Raw genomic sequence first — 27,553 nt, 5'->3', positions numbered from 1 at the left:
GACAGCAATTAAGTTATATCAGCAACATAGATGAAGTGCCCATGAATTTCATTATGCCCAACAACCAAACTGTTGAGTAGAACAGTTCAGGAACAGTTCTAGTAAAAATGACATGACGGACAAAATTCAAAAACCTGGAAAGAAATTAAAGCCTTTGAGTAAATGTAAAACCATGCTGAACATCAAGTTCCCTGCAAGGTTTTTTGTGCGTGACTACGATGACGTTTGGATGGATGAGAATGGAGTGAAATTATGAATCGATAATGTGTGGAATAGGCTTATGTGAAGAAAGCAGCTTATTCGTGTGAGACGTGTTCAGATCCCATATAACCAAAGACAACAAGAGGTGCCTCTGAAGATATAACACCCATGTTGCAGTTATACCAAGGGGCCTGACCTCTGTAGATCAATCTTTCGATGCATGCCTCAACAAGTCATTCTAGGATCATGTTCGTGCAGATTGGAATAGCTGGATAGCTGGTGGAGAAAAAACCTTCACAGATTATAAATATACGTGCTGTCCCACTTGATATTTTGTGTGGTGTTGTTATGAAATCATGGGATGCTATTATTGTACAAACTGTCATCAGATTGTTCAAAAAATGTGGAATATTCAATTCAGTGGATGGAGACAAAAATGATTTGTTGTGGAGGATTGATCCTGAAACCAAAAGCGCCACATTTGATCCAGAATGGAATCCTAACACTGATAAAGGCAAAATACTGTGGATGCTTGGAAATCTGAAACAAAAACAAAAATAGCTGGAAAAACTCAGCAGGTCTGACAGCATCTGTGGATAGAAAGACAGAGTTAACGTTTCGAGTCCGTACGACTCTTCTTGAGAACTAAAAATGACTTTTAGTGAAATGTATACTGTTTGAGGGGGGTGGAACAGGTGAAGTTGGAGAGAAGGCCAGTGATAGATGGAGGCAAAGGAGAGATTGCAAAAGATGTCATAAACAAAAGGTCGAAGGGGTGTTGATGGTGGTGATACTGGCTGAAGGAGATGCTAATGGTGACATTAAGAGTAGACAGCAGGATGAGCAAGTGACAGATGGCCCTAGTGGGTGTGGGGTGGGGGGAGGGGAAAGTGTGGGGAAAAAAGATTGAAATAGGCTAAAAAGGTGGGGATAAAACAACGAATAAAAATGGAAATAAATTTAAAATAATAAAAATAGGTGGGAAAAAATATATATATAGATTTTAAAAATTTAATTTTTATCTATTTTTTTCTCACTTTTTAAAACGTTTTAATTCATTTCCACTTCTATACTCAGCATATACGTCAACCCTGTTCTTGGAAGGATTTTTTGAGGCTTCAAAGGCCAACTTATGCATCATGATCTACTGTATGTCTATTTTAGGCTGTTGCTTGACTAGCCTGTGGAACACCTCCCCCACTTTTGGCACAAGCCCCCAGATACGAGTAAGGAGGGCTTTGCAGGGTCGAGTAGGCGGATTGTGGTGTTGTCACTTCTGGTGCCTAGGTCAATACTGTATGGTGTGTCCAGTTTAATTCCTTTTCAATCTTTTGATAGAGGCTTACAGCTGAGTGGTTTGCATGGCCACTAAGAGTCAACCACATTGTTGGTCTGGAGTCACATGTAGGTCAGACCAGGTAAAGATGGCAGATTTCCTTCTTTAAAGGATATTATTCCTGTCTTGCGTCTAATGAATTATGGAGAGGCATTTGGGAGTCGGGAGGTGAGTTCCTTGCTGCAGAATACCCAGCCTCTGACCTGTTCTTGTAGCCACAGTATTTATGTGGCTGGTCTTAAGTCTTTGGTTATTGGTGCCCCCCAACATGTTGATGTGGGGGTTTGAGCAATGGTAATGCTATTGAATGTTATTGGGAGGTGGTTAGACTCTATTTTGTTGGGGATGCTGATTGTCTGACACTTGTGCGGTGTGAATGTTGATTGATACTCTTAAGTTGGCTGTGCCTGTTGGAGGTCAAACATCTCAGTTCCAGGACGTCACTGCAAGAGTTCCTCAGGGTAGCGCCCTAGGCCCAGCCATCTTCAGCTGCTTCATCAATTATCTTCCCTCTGGGGAGGCGGTGACATAGTGGTATAATCACTGGACTAGCAATCCAGAGACCCAGGGTAATGCTCTGGGGACCCGTGTTCAAATCCCACCACAGCAGATCGTGGACTTTAAAATCAATTTAAAAAAACTCATTGTCGATTGTAATAAAAGCCCATCTGGTTCACTAATGTCCTTTAGAGAAGAAAATCTGCCTACACGTGACTCCAGACCCACAGCAATGTGGTTGAATCTAAAATGCCCTCTGGGCTGTTGGGGATGGGCAATAAATGCTGGACTAGCCAGCAATGCCCACGTCCAATGAATTAAATAAATAAAATCAGAAATGGGGATGTTCGCTGATGATTTGCACAAGGTTCAGCACCATTCACGACTCCTCAGGTACCGAAGCTGTCCATGTCCATCTGCAGTAAGACCTGGACAACATTTAAGCTTGCAGCAAGACTTGGACAGCGTTCAGGCCTGGGCTGATTAGTGGCAAGTTACATTTGTGCCACAGAAGTGTCAGGCAATGATCACCTCCAACAAGAGAGAATCCAACCATCTCCCCTTGACATTAAATGGCATTCGAATCGCTGAATTCCCCCACTATCAACATCCTGGGGGGTTGCCATTGACCAGAAACTGAACTGGACCAGTCATAAAAACACTGGCTACAAGAGCAAGTCAGAGGCTGGGAATTCTAGAGAGTAACTCACCTACTGACTCCCCAAAGCCTGTCCACTATCTGGAAGGCACAAGCCAGGAGTGTGATGGAATACTCTCCACTTGCCTGGATGAATGCAGCCCCAACAACACTCCAAGAAGCTTGAAAGTGTCCAAGACAAAGCAACTCGCTTGATTGAAACCCCATCCACCACCTTCAATATTCACTCTTTCCACCAGCAACACACAGTGTCAGCAGTGTGTGCCATCTAGAAGATGCACTGCAGCAGGGCTCCTTCGACAGCGTCTTCCAAACCCGTGACCTCTACCACCTAGAAGGACAAGGGCAGCAGATGCATGGAAACATTCATCTAAGCCACACACCATCCTGACTTGGAACTATATCACTGTTCCTTCACTGTTGCTGGGTCAAAATCCCTTCCTAATAGCACTATGGATGTTCCTACACCCCACGGACGGCAACAGTTCATGAAGGTGGCTTACCACCACCACCTCAAGGGCAGTGAAGGTTGGGCAATAAATGCTGGCCTAGCCAGTGCTGCCCGCATTCCATGAAAGGATTATAAAGAAAAGCTAAAGGCTAAATGTTGCCAGGGTCTTTATTGCATGCAGGCATGGGCTCTTCACTATCTGAGGAGTTGCAAATGGAACTGAATGCTGTGCAATCATCTGTAAACATCCCCACTTCTAATTTTATGATGAAGGGAAAGTTATTGATGAAGCAGCTGAAGACGATTGGGCCCAGGACATTGCCCTGAGGAACACTTGAAGTGATGTACTGGGGCTAAGATGATTGGCCTCCAACAACCTCAACCATCGTGCTAGATATGACTTCAGCCAGCAGAGACCTCCGCCCTTGATTTTCATTGCTTCAATTTTACTCTGCTTCATTGATGGCATACTTGGTCAATTGCTGCCATGATGTCAAGGACAGTTACTGTCACCTCACCTCACCTTTGGAATTCAACTCTTCTATCCATGTTTGGACCAAGTCTGTAATGATATCTGGAGCAGTGGGCTAGGCAGGCCCCAAACTGAACATCGGTGAGCAGGTTGTTGTTGAATAAATGCTGCTTAATAACACTATCGACAACACCTTCCATCACTTTTTCCTAATGCTTGAGAGTAGACTGATGGAGTGGTAATTGACAGTTTGAATTTGTCCTGCATTTTGGGGACTGGCACAGCTGGACAATTTTCCAGTTTGTTGGGTAGATTCTGGCAAATCTACTGGAAGAAGATCTACTGGAACAGCTTGACTATAAGCATGGCTAATTCTGGAGCAGAAGCTTTTCAGCACTATAGCTAGGGTGTTGCAGGAGTCCATAGCCTTTTCTATGTCCAATGTGTTCAGCCATTTCTTGATACTGTGTTGCATAAATCAAATTGACCGAGGACTAGCCTCTGTGATGGTGGAGATCTCAGGATGAGGCTGAGATGGATGATCCACTCAGCACTTCTCGCTGAAGATGGTTACAAATGCTTCACCCTTGTCTTTTTCACTGACGTGCTGGGACCCGCCACCCTTGAGGATGGGGATGCTCATGGAGTTTCTTCCTCTTATTAGTTGTTTAATTGTTCACTACCGTCCAGAATTTGATGTGACAGAAGTGCAGAGCTTTGATTTGATTCATTGGCTGTGGAATTGCTTAATTGTGTCTATAGTATTCTGCTTCCACTATTTAATATGCTTAACCCTCTTTTGTAGCTTTGCTAGATTGGCACCTAATTTTTAGGTCCAGCTTGTGCCATTCCTGGCATGCTCTTCTTCACTCATTGAACGAGGGTGGGTTGTCTACCTTGATGGTAATGTTAAAAGTGAGGGATATGCAGACCAGCGATTACAGTTTATGGTGGAATACAAGCCTGCTGCTGCTTATGGTCCCCAGCACCTCATAGATGTCTGGTTTTGAGCTGCTAGATCTATTGAGTCTGTCCCATTTAGCATGGTGGTAGTGCCACACAAAATGGTGGAGGGACTCCTCAGTATGAAGATGGGATTTTGTCTCCACAAGGACTGTGTGGTGATCAGCCCTGCCTATCCTGTCACAGACAGATGCATCTGCGTCAGGTGGATGAGGGAAAGGTCAATTGGGTTTTTCCCTTGTGTTGGTTGTCTTACCACCTGCTGCAGGTCCAGACCAGCAACTATAACCATTAGATATCTGCCAAGTCAGACAGTAGTGGTGCTACTGAGCCATTCTTGGTGATGGACGTTGAAGTCCCCACCTAGAGTACATTCTGTGCCTTTGCCGTCCTCCCTGCTTCTTCCAAGTCATGTTCTACATGGAGTACCATAGGGATTATTTTTAAACAAAGCAAGAATTTCAATTTATAGATCACCTTTTATGACTTCGGAGCATCTCAAAGTGCTTCACAGCTAATGAAGTACTTCTGAAGTGTAGTCACTGTTGCAAATACAATGTAGAGAACTATGCAGCCAGCTTGCACACAGCAAGCTCCCAAAAACAGTGATGAGATAATCTGATGTTAGTGAAGATGGTTGAGGTATAAATATTGACTTGGTCACCAGGAAAACCCTCCTACTCTAATTTGAGTAATTGCATGGTGGGATCTTTTATGCCTACCTGAGAGGGCTGACAGAGCCTTGGTTCAACAACTCATCTGAATGATGGCTTTTGTGACTGTAAGGAAAAAGTAAAGTGGAATTACAAGCTTTGTATTTGGTGACTATTTTATGATTCAATTTGTGATTTAACAATCATCAGTTAATTTGTATATGGTTTAATTATATTGATAAAGCCACTCATGCTTTATGGTCAGACTCAGAAGCAGAGATTCGGCTCTTATTGCATTGCTAGTCATAGATTATAAAGCTAAGAAACGAGCCCTTCGGCCCATCTTGTCTTTGCTGGCCATCAAGCACCTATCTATTCTAATCCCACTTTCCAGCACTTGGCCTATAGCCCTGTATGCTATCGTGTTTCAAGTACTCGTCTAAATACTACTTAAATGTTGTGAGGGTTCCTGCCTCTACTACCCCTCAGGCAGTGTGTTCTAGATTCCAACCACCCTCTGGGTGAAAACATTTTTCCTCAAATCCCCTCTAAACTTCCTGCCCCTTATCTTAAATTTATGCCCTCTGGTTAATGGGGTTATTTCCCCTCCACAAAAGGGGAAAAGTTTCTTCCTATCTACTCTATCTATGCCCCTCATAATTTTGTATACCTCTATCAGGTCCCCCCTCAGCCTTCTCTGCTCTAAGGAAAACAGCCCTAGTCTATCCAGTCTCTCTTCGTAGCTGAAATGCACCAGCTCAGGCAAAATCCTGGTGAATCTCCTCTGCACCCTCTCCACTGCAATCACATCCTTCCTATAGTGTGGCGACCAGAACTGCACACTGTACTCCAGCTGTCATTACGTATTCTATTTATAACACGTTTAATGAGTTTTACACAGGAAAGCAATTTTATTGTGTGTCTGTGTATAGGATATATCTATTTAATGAATAAAATCTTGCATTGGTGACCTTTCTGACACCTTTTATATGGTAAGCACCATATCCACACTTATATTAGAAACTGCCTAAATTGTAATTACAACCTCCCATCAGTGGTAGCACTATAGCAGCTCAGTTTCTGTGACCAATTGTTGCACTTGGTGCTGTCATGCTATTTAACTAGAAATAATATCTAAATTAGGGACTGCATTACCTTTGCATGACCTGATTATATTGGCCCAGATCTTCCGTTCTCCAGATCGACGGAGACCACACGTAACCAAGATGACACTTCAGGGCCCAGCAGAAGTCCCAGTGCAGTGGCTCCATGGGAATTGCCCAGGAAGTTTGAACTTCTAGGGCAATTCCCCTGCTCACAGGGACCCTCTGATGAAGTCTCCAACTCCTGAGTTACAGTTGGAGACTTTGCAAAGTTCCGACTTGTTTGCCTGGATAGATACCCAGGAAATGTTAGAAAAACCCTTGTCTAACCCCTGGTTAACTATACAACTGACACCCCCCACCCCGTCTAACTCCTAACTCCTGGTTAACTATACAACTGACACCACCCCCCACCCCCCCGCCCCAATGGTTTGGCTTGTTGCCCTTTACTTGTTTGGCCTTCTGGCTCAATAAGGTTTCATTTACTCAGTGAGTGACTTGAAGAGAATCATATTTAGTCTTTCTTTAAACTATTTACTTAGAACAATATACATCCCAAGACCACATGGTAAGTACTTTATTCTCTGGACACAGTGTTCTGTATCTTGCTCCCTTGGAGTCTCTTGGCCATCTGACCTTGCTGTCATGCTTACATCATCATTAACATCATTATCTAATTAACATGACCATTAACCCTTTACTTTACATCTTCCCCCCAAAGAATTATCTCAAAATTATTACATTATTTTGTTAAACTATTTACATTACATTCCTGCCATCTGTTAACCTCGTACTGTTTACAGTTTGCATCCAACTCTTACCTCCAACCCCAGCCCTCCAAGTCACTTTCAATAAAGGCTTCAATTCTCCCCAGTTTTCTTGCTCTCTTGGAGTATGTGTAGGATGTATGTGTTCAGTTGTCTTCTCCTTGAAAGACAAACACGTGGTTGGAGTAGGATATCAGCTTTTCATGACATCTGACTCCTGGGCTGTGACTCTTACGATGACTTGAATGTAAAGGCAGAGAAAACCAGTCAAGGAAAAACTGATTTAAGAGAGAACCCTTCAGGACTTGAACGATCACAACCCCTTGAAAAGAAAAGACAATGAACTGAAATTCTCTCTGTTGCATATAAATATGAATCAGGAGCAGGAGTAGGCCATTTGGCTTCTCGAGCCTGCTCTGCCATTCAGTAAGATCCATGGCTGATCTAATTGTGGCCTCAACTCCTCACTCCTGTTTACTCATTCCCCCTCCCTACACCCCCCCACCCCCCGACCCCACCCCAATATCCTTTGACTCCCTTATTAGTCACAAATCTATCTACCCCTGCCTTTAAAATATTCAATGACCCTATCTTCACCTCTCTCTGCAGAAGAGAGTTCTAAAGGCTAACGACCCTCAGAGAAAAAATTTCTCCTCATCTCAGTCTTCAATGGGAGAGCCCTTAATTTTAAACGGTATCCCCTAGTTCTAGTTAACTTCTTCTGTGTTGCACACTAGGGAAAGGTGAAAGCACCGGCTTAAGAATATGAAGCATTATCAGCTCCTGTGAAGAGCTTCACAACTGTATCATTCACTGCTGCTTTGACAAGAGAAGCATTCAATACCTGAGTCATGAATGAATCTGGTAGACAGAATGAAGAAGATCCTGAAAACACTGCAAAATACAGAGGAAAGGAAGACTTCCCTACTACCCTTCTAGGGTTGGAATTTCACTTGCTGTAGGTGATGGTATCGTTTCCATGCTTCAGCATGAGGCTGCTCCACTGCAGACAAAAGGATCACGGGGTCAGCAGGAGAAAGGATTGTGCCATCATCAACAATGGAATAAACTCCAGACCAAGCTTTAAGCTTTCACCGTTGGTTTGATCCAGTTTGGAGCTGAGTGTCTTATTCTTCCTGGATAGCTTTTTGCTGGCTGCTTGCAATTGCTGATGCAATGTGAACTTTGTGGAATAACTAGACAAATACTCTTTTTTCATTACCTTCAACAAAAAGGTGATTATCCTCAAAAGAGACAACAAATATGTCACAATCATTGGCAGTGGAGTCAGAGTGTAGTAAGGTCTAGGACCTCTTCTTCCAACAGATCACCTGCCTCTGCAGTGGTTTAATTCACTTGAATTCTGTCCGGAAAGAGCAAGCCACGGTCTAGAAACACATTTGGTGGATGGTCACCACCTTTGTTGATGCATCCTGCTTCCACCTCTCCTAGCCTGTCTCCAAAGAGAAGTGAAAGATCTGCAATCTACACCCATGGTCCAACGGATGGTAATTCTTCAATAAAGACAGGCTCATTGCATAATGAGCTGACTTCAATTTCTGCTGCAACTTTGAGCTTTCCCAGTCCTCGGAACAACTTTGGAGGTTCATGCCTGAATATTGCACCACTGTCATCCACTGTGACCTCTTTGACCTTTTATAGAAGACCAAGCCCTGCATGCACTGCCCCACTGAGTTGAGGAAATTGCTGGTTCTGTAAAATATAAAGAATTTTGTTAATTTCTTCTTCATATCTTAGGGTTGTAGTGAACTGATCTTTCACTTTGAGGTCTGTGCCTCTGGCTCCTGTAGCTTTATATTAGATGGTTGGATTTCTACTTTGTTGAGCCATTCCTGAAGCCATTCCAATTTGTCCGATAAGACTATGACCCCAGCCCAAGTATCCAGTTTAAATTTTGTTCTGTATCCTTGTACTTCCAGCTGTACAGAGCAAAACTGCTTATTGGGATCCTTGATTTCTCTTCGAAAATCGTCAGGTCAAAATGCTATATTTCCAATTTCCTGGATTTCAAAATGGTTGGAAGCTTTTTCCAGCTTTCTTCCTTTAAATTGTGCTTTAGATCTGCAGAATTGTTTAAAATGTCTGGTATTGCCACAAAAAAAGCATTCGGCTCCCACTGCTGGGCATTATTTGCAGTGATGCTGCTTTTTGGCACCGCATCTGCAACCCTGCCCCTTAGGTGGTTCTGGTGGGCTTATTGGCAGGCTTTTGGCAGAGCTACCAGCTTTGGGGCTACATACTGGATCGACCCCTCCTGAGCCTCAACATCTCCCCAAAGTACACCCTGATCTCTGCTTTCACAGCTCCATCTGCCTTGCAAACTGTTTGAGCTTCTCTAATGTTAAATCATCCTTGGTTTACAAGAAGTCCAACAGCAACTCATTGAGCAAGCCGACTACAATTCAGTCGCAAATTAACTCATATTTTGAAGCTCTGTAGCTACAACTACTGGCCAGTTTATACAAGTCATTATTGAACAGATGGATTCACCCAGCCCCTGGCTACTTTGGTTGAAACTCACCTGTTTAATGACCGGATTTTTCTTTGGGCTGAATTAATATCAAAGGCCTTCAGAACCATCTCATAGGACGCCGTGGTCGCCTCGATTCCTTGTCCCATCAGGATGACATCAGCTATGGCACCAGTTGCATATAAAAAGGCACTGACCTGGTATTTTTGTGCTTTTTCTTGTAAGCCTGAAGCTGTTCAGTACCTTACAAACTGTCGCCTCCAGAGTTCCCCTCGCTGTCCTTGCTGTGGACCCTTGATGTGTTCCAAGGGCTGTGAAAGGGGTAGTGGCTGTTCAGTGGCTGCCGACATTGTGATTCACTGTCCCCTACCAAGGTATGTATTATTTTTGTTATTTGCAAAGTTGAGCTGCTCCTAGGTTTTCACCTGTGGGTTACTAGTCTTTGGTTTCTGTTTCCTTAAACTGCCGCCTCCAGCTTGCAACCATGGTTTGGCTTGTTGCCCTTGTTTGATCTTCAGGCTCGATGAGGTTTCACTTTAAGTGACTAGGAGATAGTCAGTCAGTATTTAGTTTTTTTTGAAACTATGCACATCCAAGACCACATGGGTAAGTACATTATTCTCTGGACACAGCATGTTCTGTGTTTTGCTCCCTTGGAGTCTCTTGGTCATCTGACTCTGATGTCATGCTTATATCATCGTTAACATCATTGTCTAAATAACTTAACCATTAACTCTTTACTGTACACTTGACAACTCACCTGACCCCTCGACTACCCCCCACCCCGAACACCAGACTCCACCCCAACTTATCCCCGACCCAATCTGACTACCCCCCACCATCGACTCCCCACTACAACCTGATCTGACTTCCCACACCTCCCCAACTCCCAACTCCCCACTGACCTGACGACCCCTTCCAAACTGGCTGATTATCCCACCAACCCACCTACCCACTCACCCAACCTTCCCACCTCAGCCATTTGCCACCCTACCCACTTACCTCGCTCATCTACACACTCGCCCACTCATTCACTAACGCACTGAGAAGCTTGGGGAGCTTTAAATGCTTACCAGAATATAGCAAGCTTTAAAAAGGGGGCATGGCTTCTGTACAGATGCTCTTTGTTACTCTCTGCGAGGATTCTTGCACTGAGAGAGTTCTTGTGCATCGTGGAGCAGAAGTCGGAACCTTTTCATTGTATCCAGGGGGTGGGGGGGTGGGAGGTGGGGGTTGCAGGGGTGGAGGCAGGAGTTAAGGCCACAATCAGATCAGTCATGATCTTAATGAATGGCAGAGCAGGCTCAAGGGGCTGAATAGTCTAACCCTGCTCCTATTTCTTGTGATCTTATCTTACAGTCACAAAAACACCTGTCAACATTACCCTTTGCTTCCTGCCACTAAGCCAATTTTGGATCCAACTTGCCACTTTGCATTTGACCCTATGGGTTTTTATTTCCTGACAAGTGTGCAATTTGGGACCTTGTCAAAAGCTTGCTAAAATCAAAGTAGATTTCATCAAACATGCCACCATCATCAAAACTACTTCTTAACCTTCTCAAAAAATTCAATCAAGTTAGTTGGACACAACCTTCCCTTAAATCCATGCTGAATGTCCTTGATCAATCCATGCCTTTCTAAATGATGATTAATACTGTCCTTCAGAATATTTTCTAGTAATTTGCCAAGCACTGAGGTTAGGCTGACTGGTATATAATTACTTGGTCTTTCCCTCCTTCCTTTTGTAAACAACAGTACAACATTAGCAGTCCTCCGGCACCATGCTTGTAGCTGGAAAATATTGAAAAATAATGGTCAGGGCCTTCGATATTTCCTTCTCATGAACAACCTGGTGATTCATCTACTTTCAAAGCCGTTAAACTCATTAATATTTCTATCTCACTGCGTTTATTCCTTCCAAGATTTCATGCTCAATCACCTTAACTATGATGTCTGCATCATCTCCCTCTTTTGTGAAAACAAACGCAAAGCATTAACAACCATATGCCTTCACTCATTGTTTCTCTTTTTGGTGACTTTTATTAGTTATCCTCTTGCTCTTTATAAAAAGATTCTGAATTCTCCTTGTTCTTGCTTGCCAATATTTTTTCATGCCCTCTCTTTGCTTTCCTAATTTTCTTTTTAATTTCGCCCTTGCTCTTTCTATACTACTGTATGTTCTTTGCAGTATGGAATTCTCATAATCTGACATAAGCTTCCTTTTTGTACCTTATTCTACCCTGTATGCTCCTCAACATCCATGAGCTCTAGAATACATCCAATCCTTTTTCCTTTGAGGAAATATTTGTTCTGAACCCTTCCACTGCTCTGATATTGAGTTAACTTCCAGTAGCTATTTCCAGTCCACTTTTGCTAAATCATATCTCAGCTTAGTAAAATTTGTCTTTCCCCAATTGGGAACCTTTGCTCATCGTCTCTCTCCGTCCTTCCAGAACTACACTAAAACTTAACAGCATTATGATCACTACCAATATGCTCTTCCACCTGCCAAGCTTCATTCCTTAAAACTAAGTCCAGAACTTCTCTTTGTTGGGTTTTCTACATGCTGGTTCAAAAAAAGTTCTCCACAATACATTTTAAGAATTTTGCATCTTCTATACCTTTTACACTGATTCTATCATGGTTAATATTAGAAGAGTTGAACTCCCCTAGTATTTCTGCCCTATTGTTGTTGCACTTCTTAGAAATCTACCTACATATTTGATTTTCTATCTCCCTCAATGTTTGGGGGTCTGTAGCACACTCCCAGCAGTGTGATTGCTCATTTGATGATTCATTTAACATATCATCCTCCTCACAAATGTAATTGATTCTTTAACCAATATTGCCCCCAGCACCCCCACCAACCCAACACAATCCATTTCCATCCCCGCCTCTATCTCATCTGAAAACCCTGTAACTGGAAATGTTGAGTTACCATTCCTACCCTTCTGTCAGCCACGGTTCAGGAAAATGGTGTTTCACCATCACTAAAACCACCTGTTTTCATCTCCATGGCCTAGCCTGACTTTGCTTCTACCTCAAATAAAATGGAAAATACAGGAAAAACTTAGCAGGTCTCTCTTTCAGTTTCCCTTGTGCTCACTGACCTACATTGTCTACTGGTTAAGCAATGCCTCAATTTTAAAATCATCATCCTTTTTTTTCCAAGTTGCTGCATGGCCTCACCTCTACCTATATCTCGAAACTTCTTCAGCCCTTAAGTCTGCTTCTCTCCACTGAAATCTCTGAAAATTCTGGCCTCTTCACCATTCCTGATTTTAATCACCCTATCATTGGCAGTCGTGCATTCTGCTATGGAACTAAGCTGTGGCATTCCTTCATTAAATCACTACCTCTCCTTCCTTTGAAAGGCTATATAAAACCTTCTCTATTACCTTTGGTCTTCTGGCCTTTGGTCTTTTGGCCCAATATCTCCTTTTGTGGCTTGGTATCAAATTTTGCTCCGAATTCCATCTGTAAAAGAGTCACTGCCACTATATTTGTTTCTTGCTTTGAATTGGCTGACTAAAATTGGCAAATCAACAACCAGGAGAAAAACCAAGACCTATAGAATTTTCACTTTAGGGTCACGCCCCAACATCAGGACCATTTTTGGATCCTGACTCACTCCACATCAGCACCTGACTGTCAATGCAATTTTCAATGAGTTGACCAATTAGGGACTGTGGACACAGAGATGGGGCAGGAGCTGAACACAACAGACCTAATTTGAAGGACTAATGACAGCCATTATTGTGGGTGAAGGATGGAAGAGAGATGAGCAGCAGGCAGGCTCCTGAGAAAGGGCAGCCCCAGGATTTTTAGATGCCTTCCTTCAAGTTCTTCTGGAGCCTGTGGCTGAATCGTGGAGTATTTTCCCAGCGAGCGCTGGAGAAGATCTACCAGACGAAGCAGGAATGGCTGGAGGTGGCTCAGGAAGTTATATGCTGCAGAATTGTTGCCACATGTGGGTTCAGTGCCACAAGGTCTTCAAAGACCCTCTGAGGGCTGGCAAGGTGAGTGCAGCACGACAGCCTGATGACATGACTCCAGTTCTGTAGTGAGCAGCTCACCCACAAGCCTGAGGAAGCATAATGCCCTGTAGCAGTATTGAGCTGGTGGCAAACCTCACACCACAATTACTTTGTGGAGGGGGCAACACTGACGGAAGTCACATGTGTACAACCCAGTAGAAGTGGCGAAGGAAGGTAACATGGCCTTAACTCTCTTTCTCTTGAACTTATAGGAGAAACGAGCTCACAACTGAAAAGAAAGGGCTCATTCAGGAGGTGAAGTGTCCCATTTCGCAGTTCTAACACCCATGGAGGAGGAGGGCCTTGGCATTGCCAGGTTGGCAGCACATCAGGAAATTGACGATAATGATTGGGAATCCATCCAAGATGGTAAAATAACCTGACCATCTCCAAGTGATGAGATTGGATGGAGTTCCCTCCTCCTTGGCTTCCTCCATTCCTATAAAATAAACTTGTAACAGCATGCTGTCTCCCTTCAGATACAGCTGAAGAAATAGACGATTTTTCCTGACCAGCTTATGTTTCCTGTTGAGCCAGTTGTAGAGGGGGAGCCAAGTCAGAAATGAGTGACATTGTTGTCGTCTTCAGCAGAGGAAGAAGCAACTGAGCCAGCACTGTCACATCACTCAATGCACCGTTCACCATTAAAAATACACTCACCTATGTGCGTCCTCACATGCATTTAGAATGGTTGGCCAGAGTGAACAACACGTGATGGAGGAGGTGAGGGAGGCAGAGGCAGCTGTAGGGAGTCACTCAGAATATGGAGGAAAAGTCCAAACCTGCTCAGCTGGACAGAGATGCGGAGCTTCAGGGCATGTCTTCCTGGAGCAGCAGTGGCAGATGTTTCCAAATATCACCTTTCCCTGATGCAATGTAGAATTATCAGCAGAGAACAAGAGGAGTCCTTCCATGATGTGTGCACCATATGTCTCAGGCATATGAGTGCATGAGTTTATCCACTGAAAGAATGACCAACCTCTTGGAGAGCCACATGTGGCATCATGCTGAGTGGATGCAGGAACAGTGCACAAACAGGCACAAAATGTCATATTCGTTACTGCAGAGATGACCATTTGACCCATCGAGTCCATGCCAGCTCTCTGTGGAGCAATCCAGTCAGCCCCATTCCTCCGCTCTATTCCCATAGCCCTGCAAATTTTTTCCCTCGTGCCTATCCAATTTCCTTTTGAAATCATTAATAGTCCCTGCTTCCACCACTCTTATTGCCAGCGAGTTGCAGGTCATTACCATTGGCTGTGTTAAAAAAGGTCTTCCTTACATCAACCCTGCATGTCATGCCCAAAACCTTATACCCGTGTCCCTAGTCCTTGTACCATTAACTAATGGGAATGGTTTATCTTTGTCTACCTTAATTAAACCTTACATAATCTTGTACACCACTATCAATCTTCGTTCCAAAGAGAACAACCCCATTTTCTCCAACCTAACCTTGTAGCTAAAGTTCCTCATCCCTGGAATAATTCTGGTTAATCTACTCTCTACCCTCGCAAGGGGGAAATGGTGGCATCTTAGTAATGTCACTGGACTAGTAATCTGGAGACCTAGGCTAATGCTCTGTCAGTGTTAGCAGCCATCACTTAAATGGTTAGCCTTTGTCCGCTAGCAGCCATCCACATATTCTTTCCAGTGGCATGAACAGTTACAGCACTTGTGATTACCTAAGGATGAAGGACTCTAGCAGTAGGATACCATGCATAGACCTGCAGGAAATGCTTCTGGTGGTCACACACCAGCTGAACGTTGAAGGAGTGCAATCCCTTTCTGTTCATGAATGCATTTGGTTGTTCTTCCAGTACCTTAATGGCCACATGGGTGCAGTGGGCAACTCCTTGCAACTGAACGATGGAGGCAAATTCCACTGATTTCTCTGCTTTTATGGCCCCATAAGTGGTGAACTCAGTGTAATCCAAAGCCTCTTCAAACAGGGATCTGTCACCTCCCATTACAGTGTAATGGGCAGCTGATCATGAAATGCCAGTCAGGTCTGCTGCCACCCCTCTTAAGGATTCAGAGGCAAAGAAGTTCAATGCCACTGTCACTTTGATGGCTAGTAGCAGGGTATGCCAATGCAACTGGCGAGGAATGAGATGACCCTCCACTAGTGCACACAACTATGCTACCATCTGCCTAGATAGATGCATCCTTAAGCGACAATGATATTCTGTCAGATTCAGGAAGCTCATTCATCATTGGTATACTCTTATGTGGAGGTTACCACCCTCATTCCCTTCTTGCTTCTTCTCCATCACCTTTACATGCCTTAGGATCATTGGACTGTATTCACTGGGGGGTGGCTGCTCCTCATCGGTGCTTGTTTCCAACTTTCAGTAACTCAGCTCCATGTCCACAGACGGCCCTTCCTTGCTTCCAGAAGCAGTGTCATGGAGTCTGGACCCCTGTGCTATGTCCTACTAAGCTGTGTGAGGTCACCCCCATCCCCCAATTAGTCCAATGCCTACAAAGCTAACTCTGCACACACAATGTCCATCATGTGCCACTGTAGGACCAGCTCTTTGAGCCGTTTCCCCTTATGTTCCAACATTAAATTGACCTGCCTCTATGACTAGCTCCCTGCTGTAATCCACCTCCTGTTCAGAGACATGGTTGCAACTCTGTTCCCATGGCTCCAAAGGAAAATCACTGTCTTCCCTTTGACTAGTTCTTAAGTGGCTCATTTGTATGCTGAATTGAGTAACTCCCAGAATATAAAAGCAAAATACTGCAGATGCTGGAAATCTGAAACAAAAACAAAAATAGCTGGAAAAACTCAGCAGGTCTGACAGCATCTGCAGAGAGGAAGACAGTTAACGTTTCGAGTCAGAATGACTCTTCATCAGAACTCCATGAGTAACTGCCATGTTTGGGTGGGTTGCCAATATACAGGTCCCATCACCTCTCCCAAAATCATTGGGAGGCAGGATTGTGTTGGAAAGCCAGCATGCTATTCAGGGACATAAAATTACGGCCTCACCCACCTCTGGTTCAGCCTCTGCAACCAAAGGAAAATTCAACCCTGTGTTTAACTCGTAAAATAACAACTAACTGACTTGCAATTTGTATATTACAAGGTTGTAACATGACTAAGCACAATTTTTGATGTCATAAGCAATGAGAGTTCAAGTGGTTTATAAATCGACCCATTTCCCAGGATTTTATCATTTACTTGGAAGTATGGCATAGGAAAATTAATAGTAATATACTGCAGTATTCCAATGCTATTTTGAAATGTGGTGTCATGTTTTTTATTGCATCATACATGCTGTAATATGAATTTTTAAAACAATTCTTTTCCTACAGTTCCCATAGAACCTTTGCTGTGCAAGTTTGCAGATGGTGGTCAGAAAAAGCGACAAAATCAGAACAAATATGTGCAGAATGGTCGAGCGTGGCATCGAGAGGGCGAGGTGAGACTTGTAAGTCTCAACCAATCAACCTTTGACTCCTCCCCTGCCTTTGTAAATCCTTGCAAACTATGACCTCATCTCTAACATCATTTTCCTCTCAAGTCCTTGAACATATTTTTGCCTCCTAAATAGTTGATCACACTATCCTCCTCCAACTCCTCTCCACTGTTGTCCAGCTGGGTGGGCCTACACTCAAAAATTACATTCTTATCTATTCAATCATAGTCAAAGGAACATTTGCGATGACTTCTCTTCCCATTCTTGCACAGTTATCTCTGCTATACCACAAGAATCTATCTTTCATCCCTCCTATTTCTCATTCAAATGCTGCCATTTAGCTACGTCATCCAAAAACATGTCAGGTTCCACACGTACGCTAATGACACCCAGCTCCAACAAACCACCACCTCTCTTGACTCCTCCATGCACTAATTTTTTTTTCATTCTTTCACAGGATGTGGGTGTTACTGGCTAGGCCAGCATTTTTATTACCTGTCCCTAATTGCCCTTGAGAAGGTGGTGGTGAGCTGCCGCCTTGAACTGCTGCACTCCATGTGGTGCAGTTACACCCACAGTACTGTTAGGAGGGGAGTTCCAGTTGCTGGACTGCTTATCCGGCAACCAATACTGGATGAGCAGAAATTTCCCCCAGTTAAGTATTGTGAAGACCAAAGCCATTGCCTTTGGTGTCCACCACAATCTTTGCACCCGAGTTGCTGATTCCATCCCTCTCCCTGGAAGCTGTGTGTGGTTGTACCAGGCTGTTCACAACCTTGTCATATTTGATCTCTGGATGAGCTTCTGACCACTTACTTGTGCTATCACTAAGATCGTCTTATTTCCATCTCCGCATGTCACCTGACCCTGTCCCTGCCTCAGCTCATCTGATGCTGAAATCCTTAACCATGTTTATTAACACTAGACTTGAGCATTACCCCACCCCCCCCCCCGCCCCCCACAACTTGAGGTCATCTAAAACATTGCTGTCCATGTCCTAATTTGTACCAACTCCTGTTCATCTATGAGCCCTATGCTCACTGACCTACATTGGTTCCCGCTTAAGCAATGCCTTGATCTTAAAATTTTTCTTTTTTTTCAGATCCCTCCATGGCCTCGCCCTTCCTGTAACCTCCTACAGCTCCACAAACCTCCAAGATATCTGCACTATTCTAATTCTGGTTCCTGGAGCATCCCCGATTTTAATCGCTTCAATGTTGGTAGTTTTGCCTTCAGTTCCCTTGGCCCTAAGCTCTGGAATTCCTTTCCTAAACCTCTCTGTTTCCCTACCTCTGTGAGATGCTTCTTAAAAGCTGATGAGCAAACTTTGTTATCTGCCCTAATATTGCCTTGTGTGCCTCTGTGAAGCACCTTGGGGCATTTCATTATGTTGAAGGCACTGTATAAAAGCAAGTTGTTATCCTTTCCATGAACTTGAAGCCTGCCAGTGGAAATAATATTATAAGCAAATAGTTAAACTATAGATATTAAGACCTTGTGTGCATATTATTCAAAGAAGATATTTTGCAATATTTCCACTCTTAGTTGAATAGCTCATCAGCAAAGTCCAGATGAGAAGAACCCACTAATAAACAAGAGCACCACCTAGATGGTATTCTTCTTCTTGTGTTCTCTGCCAGAAGGCAGGTCCTTGGCAGTTATTCGCCTAACCACAGTAAAGCGCCATGACTTTTTTTACTCCGGGTAGGGCAAGCAGGCAGGCCCCAAGTCTACCTCAGCCTGAGTAGTGATTAAACCCTGTGCTATTGACATTAATCTGATCCACACCCTAGCCGCCTACTCAACGTAGCTAATCAGCCTTCCCTAGAGAGTATCCTGTCTTCAAACATAATTCATTCAACACTGTCCTGTCCAAGAAATGCAATGGTTTTGTTTTTTCCACATGGACACAAGTTGTTCTTGTCAATTTCAAAAAATATTTTATATAAGTAACAGTCAACACCACAAAAATGTTCAGAGTTGTAATTGCAAAATATGTAAAAGGGCTTTACTTTGTTCTTCACAATATTTTAGGATAATGGATATTCCTAAAATACAATATTATCAATATACAGAAAGTTAACAGAAATTGGAAACTAACATGAACTGATAGAATATAATGCTGCCAATAACATAGGATAGGAGCTGGCCATTCACCCCTTTGAGCTTGTTTCATCATTTAGTTATATCATGGTTGATCTGTATCTCAATTCCATGTAGACACTTTGGCTCTGGAACCTTTAATTCCTTGCCTAAGAAAAAGCTATCAGTCTCAGTTTTGAAATTTTCAATTGACCTAGCTTGAACAGTTTTTTTTGAGATATGAATGTCCCAGATTTTATAGACTCGAGGAATTGTTAAAGCACGGAAGGAGCCCATTCAGCCACTCATGCCCACTCTCTGCAAGAGCAAATCAGCTAGTCCCACTCCCCCACCTTTTCCCCATAGGTCAGAATTTTTAGCTCGTTGGGCGGGTGGGCACCCAACCCGACCAAGCGTAAAATGACGCGCAATGACATCGGACGAGCTTCCCGACATCATCATGCACTCACGCGATATACCGATCAGGCATGCGTTGGGAGTAGGCAGTGTGCCCGCCAACAATTAAAAGGCAGATTAAGGCCATTAAAGTTATAATTGAAAGAAATTTTTCACTGCCCGTCCAACCTTACGGTTGGCAGGCAGGCAAAAAGGCCAAGGGACCTTTGCATATTTTAGGAAACTTCATCCACAGGCGGGATGAGGTTTCCAATAGCAAATAAAAATGTTAACATTTCATTTATAACATGTCCCTGCTTATATGACAGAGTCACATGAGGGGACATATTTTATAACATTTTTAAAACCTTTACTTTTAATATTTTAAGCTTTTCATCTCCCTAAGGCAGCTCTGTGCCTCGGGGAGCTTTTCCAGTGTATGCCCACACGCATGCGTGAACTTGTGCTCTCGCCCTCCCATCCACCCCCCCCCATACAGGCAGCACTGAGCGCTGCCTGGGCGTGACTCATGATGGGCGGGCCTTAATTGGCCCACCAGCGTGAAATCGCGGTCCGGCCCCGATCGCAGACGGCGGTTGACTTCCCAACAACCCCCACCCAGCCAACCCGAAGAAGGAAAAATTCTCCTCATAGACTTTTTTTCTATTCAGGTTATTATCCAATTCCCTTTTGAAAATTCCTTTTGTTTGAATCTGCCTCCACCACACTCAGGCAATGCATTCTGGATCCTATGCACTTAGTGCACAAAAAGATTTTTCCTCTTGGCACCTTTTGATTCTTTGCCATTCACCTTAAATCTGTTTCCTCTCGTTCTCCCTATCTGCTCTGTCAAACTCGTCATGATTTTGAGAACCTCTGTCAAATCTCCCCTCGACCTTTTTTTTTTCGAAGGATACCAGCTCTAGCTTCTTCAATCTTTCCACGTAACTGAGGTCCCTCATCCCTGGAACCATTCCCATAAATTTTATCTGCACCCTTTCTAATGCCTTCGCTTCCTTCCTAAAATGTGGAGCCCAGTATTGGACACACTGCTCCAGTTGAGGCCAAGGCAGTGTTTTATAAAGGTTCACTATAAATTCCTTGCTTCTGTACTCTGTGCCTTTATTTATAAAGTCTAGGATCCCATATACCTCACTAACTGCTTTCTCAACCTGCCCTGTCACCTTCACAATCTGTGCACCTATCCTCCAGGTCCCTCTGTATCCGCAAATTTTGAAATTGTGCCCTGCGCACACACATGAAGGTCATTAATATAGGTCAAGAAAAGCAATGGTCACAATACTGACCCCTGGGAAACCTCACTATATGACTTCCTCCAGTTTAAAGAAAACACCACTGTACTCTGTGTTTTGTCACTCAGCAACATCATATTCCACTACCCTTTGTATGAAGTAGTGCTTGCTGACATCACTATTGAAGGCCTAGCTTTAATTTTAAGGTTATAGCCCCTCGTTCTGGACCACCCCCACCAGAGGAAATACTTTCTACCTACGCTATCAATTCCTTCAACCATCTTAGCCAGCACGATTAGATCATCTTTGCTAAATAGAGTAGTCAAGCCTAGTCTATGGAACCTGTCCTCCATGATTTAACCCTTCTAGCCCTTGTTTGTTTCCGGTGAATCTGTTGTATCCCCTCCAAGGCGAGTATATCATTTCTGAGGGACAGTGCCAAAAGCTGAATGTAGTGCTCCATAAGGCTAGGGGTTTATATAACTGTAACTGCACCCCTTTGTATTTTATTGCAGTAAATTCTAACGACTAATTGAATGAAAGTTCCACAACACTGTGCATTATTATTGTAAACTTGAAGTCAAGACAGCAACAATCACCTGTTTAATGGCTGTTGAAGTTTTTTATCTGAGAGTAGAAGCTTTGTGAGACTTGAATGTTGTGCACTACCCATAGCACGCACACTCATGCCATCAGAATTCCAACCACTTGACGTAGGTCTGTTCAATTGGATCAGCATACAAGAAGTAGCTATTTAGCAGATTTACAGGGATGGTCATTTTTAAACATTTGGACTAATGTTCAAAATTAATTCTTTGTTCTCTGTATGGTGGCAAGAGCACCAAAAAGGGTAAAAACCTTTAAATAATAGAAGTAAATCTGGTTTAATAGTTACTTTATCACGCAATCTGGAATAGCTGAATCTTGTCATGTTAACTCAATACAGACACTATTGGGCATAGAATTGAAGGTGACACTGATTCTTTTTCCAGGCGGGTATGACCCTCACGTATGATCCCAGCGCTATGCAAAATGGGTAAGTAACAAAATTGATTTTATTTATGCAGTATATGCTCATTGCAACAATGTACCATTAACATTGTTGTTTTTTTAATGCAAAACTCATTTTCAGAGGGTTCTATTGTATAATCTTGATGTATTAAATATCAAGAGTGAAGTGACTGACTGATCTCTGCCGTTTGCTGTCTGTTTTTAGATTTTATTCAACACCATACAGTATTGCAACAAATAGAATGATTGCTCAGACATCTCTTACACCATATATTGCATCTCCTGTTTCAACATATCAGGTTAGTATTCAAACAGTTAATATTAATTTCAATTATTTTATGGGAATGTTGATTATAAATCTGCAAGAATGAAGTGTAAGTAGCAAAGTGTAAAACGTGATTGAGTAATCATTTCTCTACATAACAAGTCACTATTTTAAAGTAAATTTTTTGTGTAAAGTGCTTTGAGACATTTTAGCATTGTAACATAGAAACATAGAAAATAGGAGCAGGAGTAGGCCATTCGAGCCTTCTCCGCCATTCATTATGATCATGGCTGATCATCCAACTCAATAGCCTGCTCCCGCTTTCTCCCCATATCCTTTGCTCCTTTTCATCCCAAGAACGATATCTAACTCCTTCTTGAAAACATACAATGTTTTGGCCTTAATTACTTTCTGTGGTAGTGAATTCCACAGGCTCACCACTCTCTGGGTGAAGAAATTTCTCCTCATCTCAGTCCTAAATGGTCCACCCTGTATCCTCAGACTGTGACCCCTGGTTCTGGACTCCCCCACCATCGGGAACATCCTCCCTGCATCCACCCTGTCTAGTCTTGTTAGAATTTTATAGGTTTCTATGAGATCCCCCCTCATTCTTCTGAACTCCAGTGAATTAACAACTCAATCTCTCCTCATATGTCAGTCCCGCCATCTCAGGAATCAATCTGGTAAACCTTCGCTGCACTCCCTCTATAGCAAGAACAACCATCCTCAGATAAGGAGACCAAAACTACACACAATATTCCAGGTGTAGCCTCACCAAGGCCCTGTATAATTGCAGTAAGAAATCCCTGCTCCTATACTCAAATCCTCTCGCTATGAAGACCAACATACCATTTGCCTTCTTCACCACCTGCTGCGCCTGCATGCTTACCTTCAGCGACTGGTGTACAAGGATACCCAGGTCTCATTGCACATTCCCCTCTCTCAATTTATAGCCATTCAGATAATAATCTGCCATCCTGTTTTTGCTACCAAAGTGGATAACCTCACATTTACCCACATTATACTGAATCTGCCATGCATTTGCCCACTCACTCAGCTTGTCCAAATCACACTGAAGCATCTCTGCACCCTCCTCACAGCTCACCCTCCCTCCCAGTTTTGTGTCATCTGCAAATTTGGAGATATTACATTTAATTCCCTCATCTAAATCATTAGTATATATTGTGAATAGCTGGGGTTCCAGCACCGATCCCTGCGGTACCCCACTAGTCACTGCCTGCCATTCAGAAAAAGACCCATTTATTGCTACTCTTTGTTTCCTGTCTGCCAGCCAGTTTTCTATCCATCTCAATACACTACCCTCAATCCCATACGCTTTAATTTTACACGCTAAACTCTTATGTGGGACTTTGTCGAAAGCCTTCTGAAAGTCCAAATAAACCACATCCACTGGCTCCCCCTCATCAACTCTGAGTTACATCCTCGAAAAATTCCAGTAGATTTTTCAAGCTTAATTTCCCTTTTGTAAATCCATCCTGACTCTGCCCGATTCTGCCACTGTTTTCCAAGTGCTCAGCTTAAATATTTTATAATGGACTCTAGAATTTTCCCCACTACTGACGTCAGGCTGACTGGTCTATAATTCCTTGTTTTCTCTCTACCTCCCTTTTTAAATAGTGGGGTTACATTAGCTACCCTCCGATCTGTAGGAACTGTTCCAAAGTCTATAGAATCTCGGAAGATGACCACCAATGCATCCACTATTTCTAGGGTCACTTCCTTAAGTACTCTGGGATGTAGATTATCAGGCCCCGGGGATTTATCGGCCTTCAATCCCATCAATTTATCCAACACCATTTCCCTACTAATACTGATTTCTTTCAGTTCCTCCCTCTCACTAAACCCTGTGTTCCCCAACATTTCTGGTATGTTATTTGTGTCCTCCTTTGTGAAGACAGAACCAAAGTATGTATTTAGTTGGTCAGCCATTTCTTTGTTCCCCATTATAAATTCCCCTGTTTCTGACTGCAAGGGAGCTACATTTGTCTTCACCAATCCTCTTCTCTTCACATACCAATAGAAACTTTTACAGTCAGGGTTTATGTTCCCCGCAAGCTTACTCTCGTACTCTATTTTCCCCATCTTAATCAATCCCTTGGTCCTCCTTTGCTGAATTCTAAACTGCTCCCAATCCTCAGGTCTGTTGTTTTTTCTGGCCAATTTGTATGCCTCTTCCTTGGATCTAATACTATCTCTAATTTGCCTTGTAAGTCATGGTTTGGCCACCTTTCCTATTTTACTTTTGTGCCAGAGAGGAATAAACAATTGTTGCAGTCCACCCATGCGCTCTTTGAATGTTTGCCATTGCCTATCCACCGTCATCCCTTTAAGTAACATTTCCCAATCCATCATAACCAACTCGCGCCTCATACCATCGTACTTTCCTTTATTAAGATTCAGGACCCTTGTCTCAGAATCAACTACGTCACTCTCCATCTCGATTAAGAATTCTATCATATTTTGGTCATTCATCCCCAAGGATGACTAGATTGCCAATTATTCCTTTCTCATTTCACAATACACAGCTTAGGATGACCTGTTCTCTCTAGTTGGTTCCTCAACATACTGGTCCAAAAAACCATCCCGCATGCACTCCAGGAATTCCTCCTCTACAGTATTGTTACTAATTTGATTTGCCCAATCTATATGCAGATTAAAGTCACCCGTAATTACAGATATTCCTTAATTGCTTGCATCTCTAATTTCCTGTTTAATGCCATTCTCAACATCACCGCTACAGTTTGGGGGTCTATATACAACCACCGCTAATGTTTTTTGCCCCTTAGCGTTTCTCAGCTCTGCCCATACAGATTCCACATCATTAGAGCTAAAAGCTTTCCTCACTATTGCGTTAATTTCCTCTTTAACCAGCAATGCAACTCCACCGCCTCTTCCTTTTTGTCCGTCCTTACTACCCCTGGATGTTCAGTTCCCATCCCTGGTCACCCTGCAGCCATGTCTCCGTAAACCTGACCATATCATACCTGTTTACATCTATGTGCGTGGTTAACTCATCCACTTTATTGCGAATGCTCCTCGCGTTAAGGCACAAAACCTTAAGGTTTGCCTTTTTAACATTACTTGTCCCATACCCACTATTTTTCACTGAGACCCTGTTTGATTCTTGCCCTTGATTTCTCTGCCTATCACTTTTCTTATTCCCCTTTCTGTCTTTTGTTCTTGTCCTTGATTCCCCCTCCTCTGACTCCTTGCATAGGTTCCCAACCCCCTACCATTTTAGTTTAAACCCTTCCCAACCACTCTAGCAAATATTCCCCCTGAGTGTCCTCATACACCAGTCGCTGAAGGTAAGCATGCAGATGCAGCAGGCGGTAAAGAAGGCAAATGGTATGTTGGCCTTCATAGCGAGAGGATTCGAGTACAGGAGCAGGGATGTCTCGCTGCAATTATACAGGGCCTTGGTGAGACTACACCTGGAATATTGTGCGCATTTTTGGGATCCTTATCTGAGGAAGGATGCTCTTGCTGTAGAGGGAGTGCAGCGAAGGCTTACCAGACTGATTCCTGTGGTGGCGGGACTGACATATGAGGAGAGATTGAATTGGTTAGGATTATATTTGCTGGAGTTCAGAAGAATGAGGGGGGGATCTCATAGAAACCTATAAAATTCTAACAGGACTAGACAGGGTAGATGCAGGAAGGATGTTCCCGATGGTGGGGGAGCCCAGAACCAGGGGTCACAGTCTGAGGAATTGGGGTAGACCATTTAGGGCTGAGATGAGGAGAAATTTCTTCACCCAAAGAGTGGTGAGCCTGTGGAATTCGCTACCACAGAAAATAGTTGAGGCAAAAACATTGTATGTTTCCAAGAAGGAGTTAGATAAAGCTCTTGGGGGCGAAAGGGATCAAAGGATATGGGGAGAAAGTGGGAGCAGGTTATTGAGTTGGACGATCATAATGAATGGTGGAGCAGACTTGAAGGGCCGAATGGCCTACTCCTGCTCCTATTTTCTATGTTTCTATGACATTAGTCCTGGTCCTGCCCAGGTGTAACCGGTCCAGTTTGCACTGGTCCCAATATCCCAGGAATCTAAAACCCTGCCCCTCACACCATCTCTTCAGCTATGTATTCATCTGATATATCCTGCTATTTCTACTCTGACTAGCACGTGGCACTGGTAGTAATCCTGAGACCATTACCTTTGAGGTCCTACTTTTCAACTTACTTCCTAACTCCCTATATTCTGCTTTTAGGACCTCATCCCTTTTTTTAACCTATGTCGTTTGTACCAATGTGTACCACGACCACTGGCTGTTCACCTTCCCCCTTCAGAATACCCTGTAGCCGCTCTGAGACATCCTTGACCCTAGCACCAGGGAGGCAACATACCATCCTGAAGTCTCATTTGGGGCCACAGGAACGCCTATCTATTCCCCTCGCAATTGAATCCCCTACTGCATTCCCAGACGTTTTACTCCTCCCCTGCGCAGCAAAGCCAACCATGTGCAGCAAAGAATTCGGCTGTTGCTGCTTTCCCCTGAGAGGCCATTCCCCTCAGCAGTATCCAAAGCGGTATATCTGTTTTGCAGGGGAATAGCCACAGGAGATTCCTGCACTGCCTGCCTAGTCCTCTTGCTCTACTTGGTGGTCACCCATTCCCTTCCTGCCTGTGGACTCTTAGCCTGCAGTGTGACCACCTCTCTATACGTGCTATCCACGATAGTCTCCGCCCCGCGGATGCTCCACAGTGTCCCCAGCTGCCGCTCCAGCTCCGAACCCTGGGCTTCCAGGAGCTGCAGCTGGAGACACTTCCCGCACATATGCTGGTCCCAGGCACTGGACATGTTCCCGGCTTCCCACATAGAGCAGGAGGAGCACACCACGGCTTTGAGCTCTCCTGCCATGACTTACCCCTTTAAATTAAATTAAACCTTTTGGAAGATACTTAATATCAAATAACATCAATTACTCTAGGCCCTTCTTCCCTGCTCCTCGTTGTTACAGAATATAGCCCTTACAAACGATGAACCACAAAATAAGACCTTAAAAAGACCTTAAAAACTATAAGTAGTAAATACTTACCCGACCATACTCCCGGTACTCAAAGGATCACCTCGTTCCCTCCTCACCGATCTCCCTCAGTCACCAAACTCCAGCTTAAGCATTCTACTGCAGCGCAAAACAGCACTCCGGTGCAGACAAAGTCAGTTTTTATACTCTCTGAATCTAGCCTCTGAAAACCTGTTTAAGCCAGTTATCTAATTAACTAGTTGTAGCTGCAAGCAGAGCCTGTATAAACCCTGTTTTAAAGCTGGCCTAAAACTCGCCACCTTCCAACCCAAACAGCAACATTTAGTTAATTACTAAATTAAAGAAAGACTAGACTTTAGATAGAAATTAACCCTAGAATTCCTTCAGTTATATTCCCTCATGTTATATAAATGTGAGTTAATATCATTATTTGAAGGATGCTTCAGAATTACTTTTCATTATTTTAAAAATTGTTGG

At 43.4% G+C, this 27,553-nt stretch overlaps 1 protein-coding gene across 13 annotated transcripts in view; it reads left to right on the top strand.

Annotated features, from left to right (window-relative positions):
- LOC144686695 (RNA-binding motif, single-stranded-interacting protein 1-like) overlaps positions 1-27,553 on the top strand; it is a 637,597-nt gene that overhangs the window by 581,390 nt on the left and 28,654 nt on the right. For 8 of the 13 annotated variants that reach the window (XM_078552248.1, XM_078552255.1, XM_078552251.1 and 5 more), the window contains 4 exons: positions 16,952-17,067; positions 18,158-18,271; positions 21,779-21,822; positions 22,003-22,096. In XM_078552248.1, the coding sequence (XP_078408374.1) occupies positions 16,952-17,067; positions 18,158-18,271; positions 21,779-21,822; positions 22,003-22,096 (368 nt within the window). The remainder of the gene's footprint in view (positions 1-16,951; positions 17,068-18,157; positions 18,272-21,778; positions 21,823-22,002; positions 22,097-27,553) is intronic. The other 5 variants (XM_078552249.1, XM_078552259.1, XM_078552260.1 and 2 more) reach the window with 3 other exon arrangements.

Source organism: Cetorhinus maximus, chromosome 11 (assembly GCF_964194155.1).
Source record: "Cetorhinus maximus chromosome 11, sCetMax3.hap1.1, whole genome shotgun sequence".
Lineage (NCBI taxonomy): Eukaryota > Metazoa > Chordata > Chondrichthyes > Lamniformes > Cetorhinidae > Cetorhinus > Cetorhinus maximus.
This window is presented reverse-complemented; position numbering and strand designations above follow the sequence as displayed.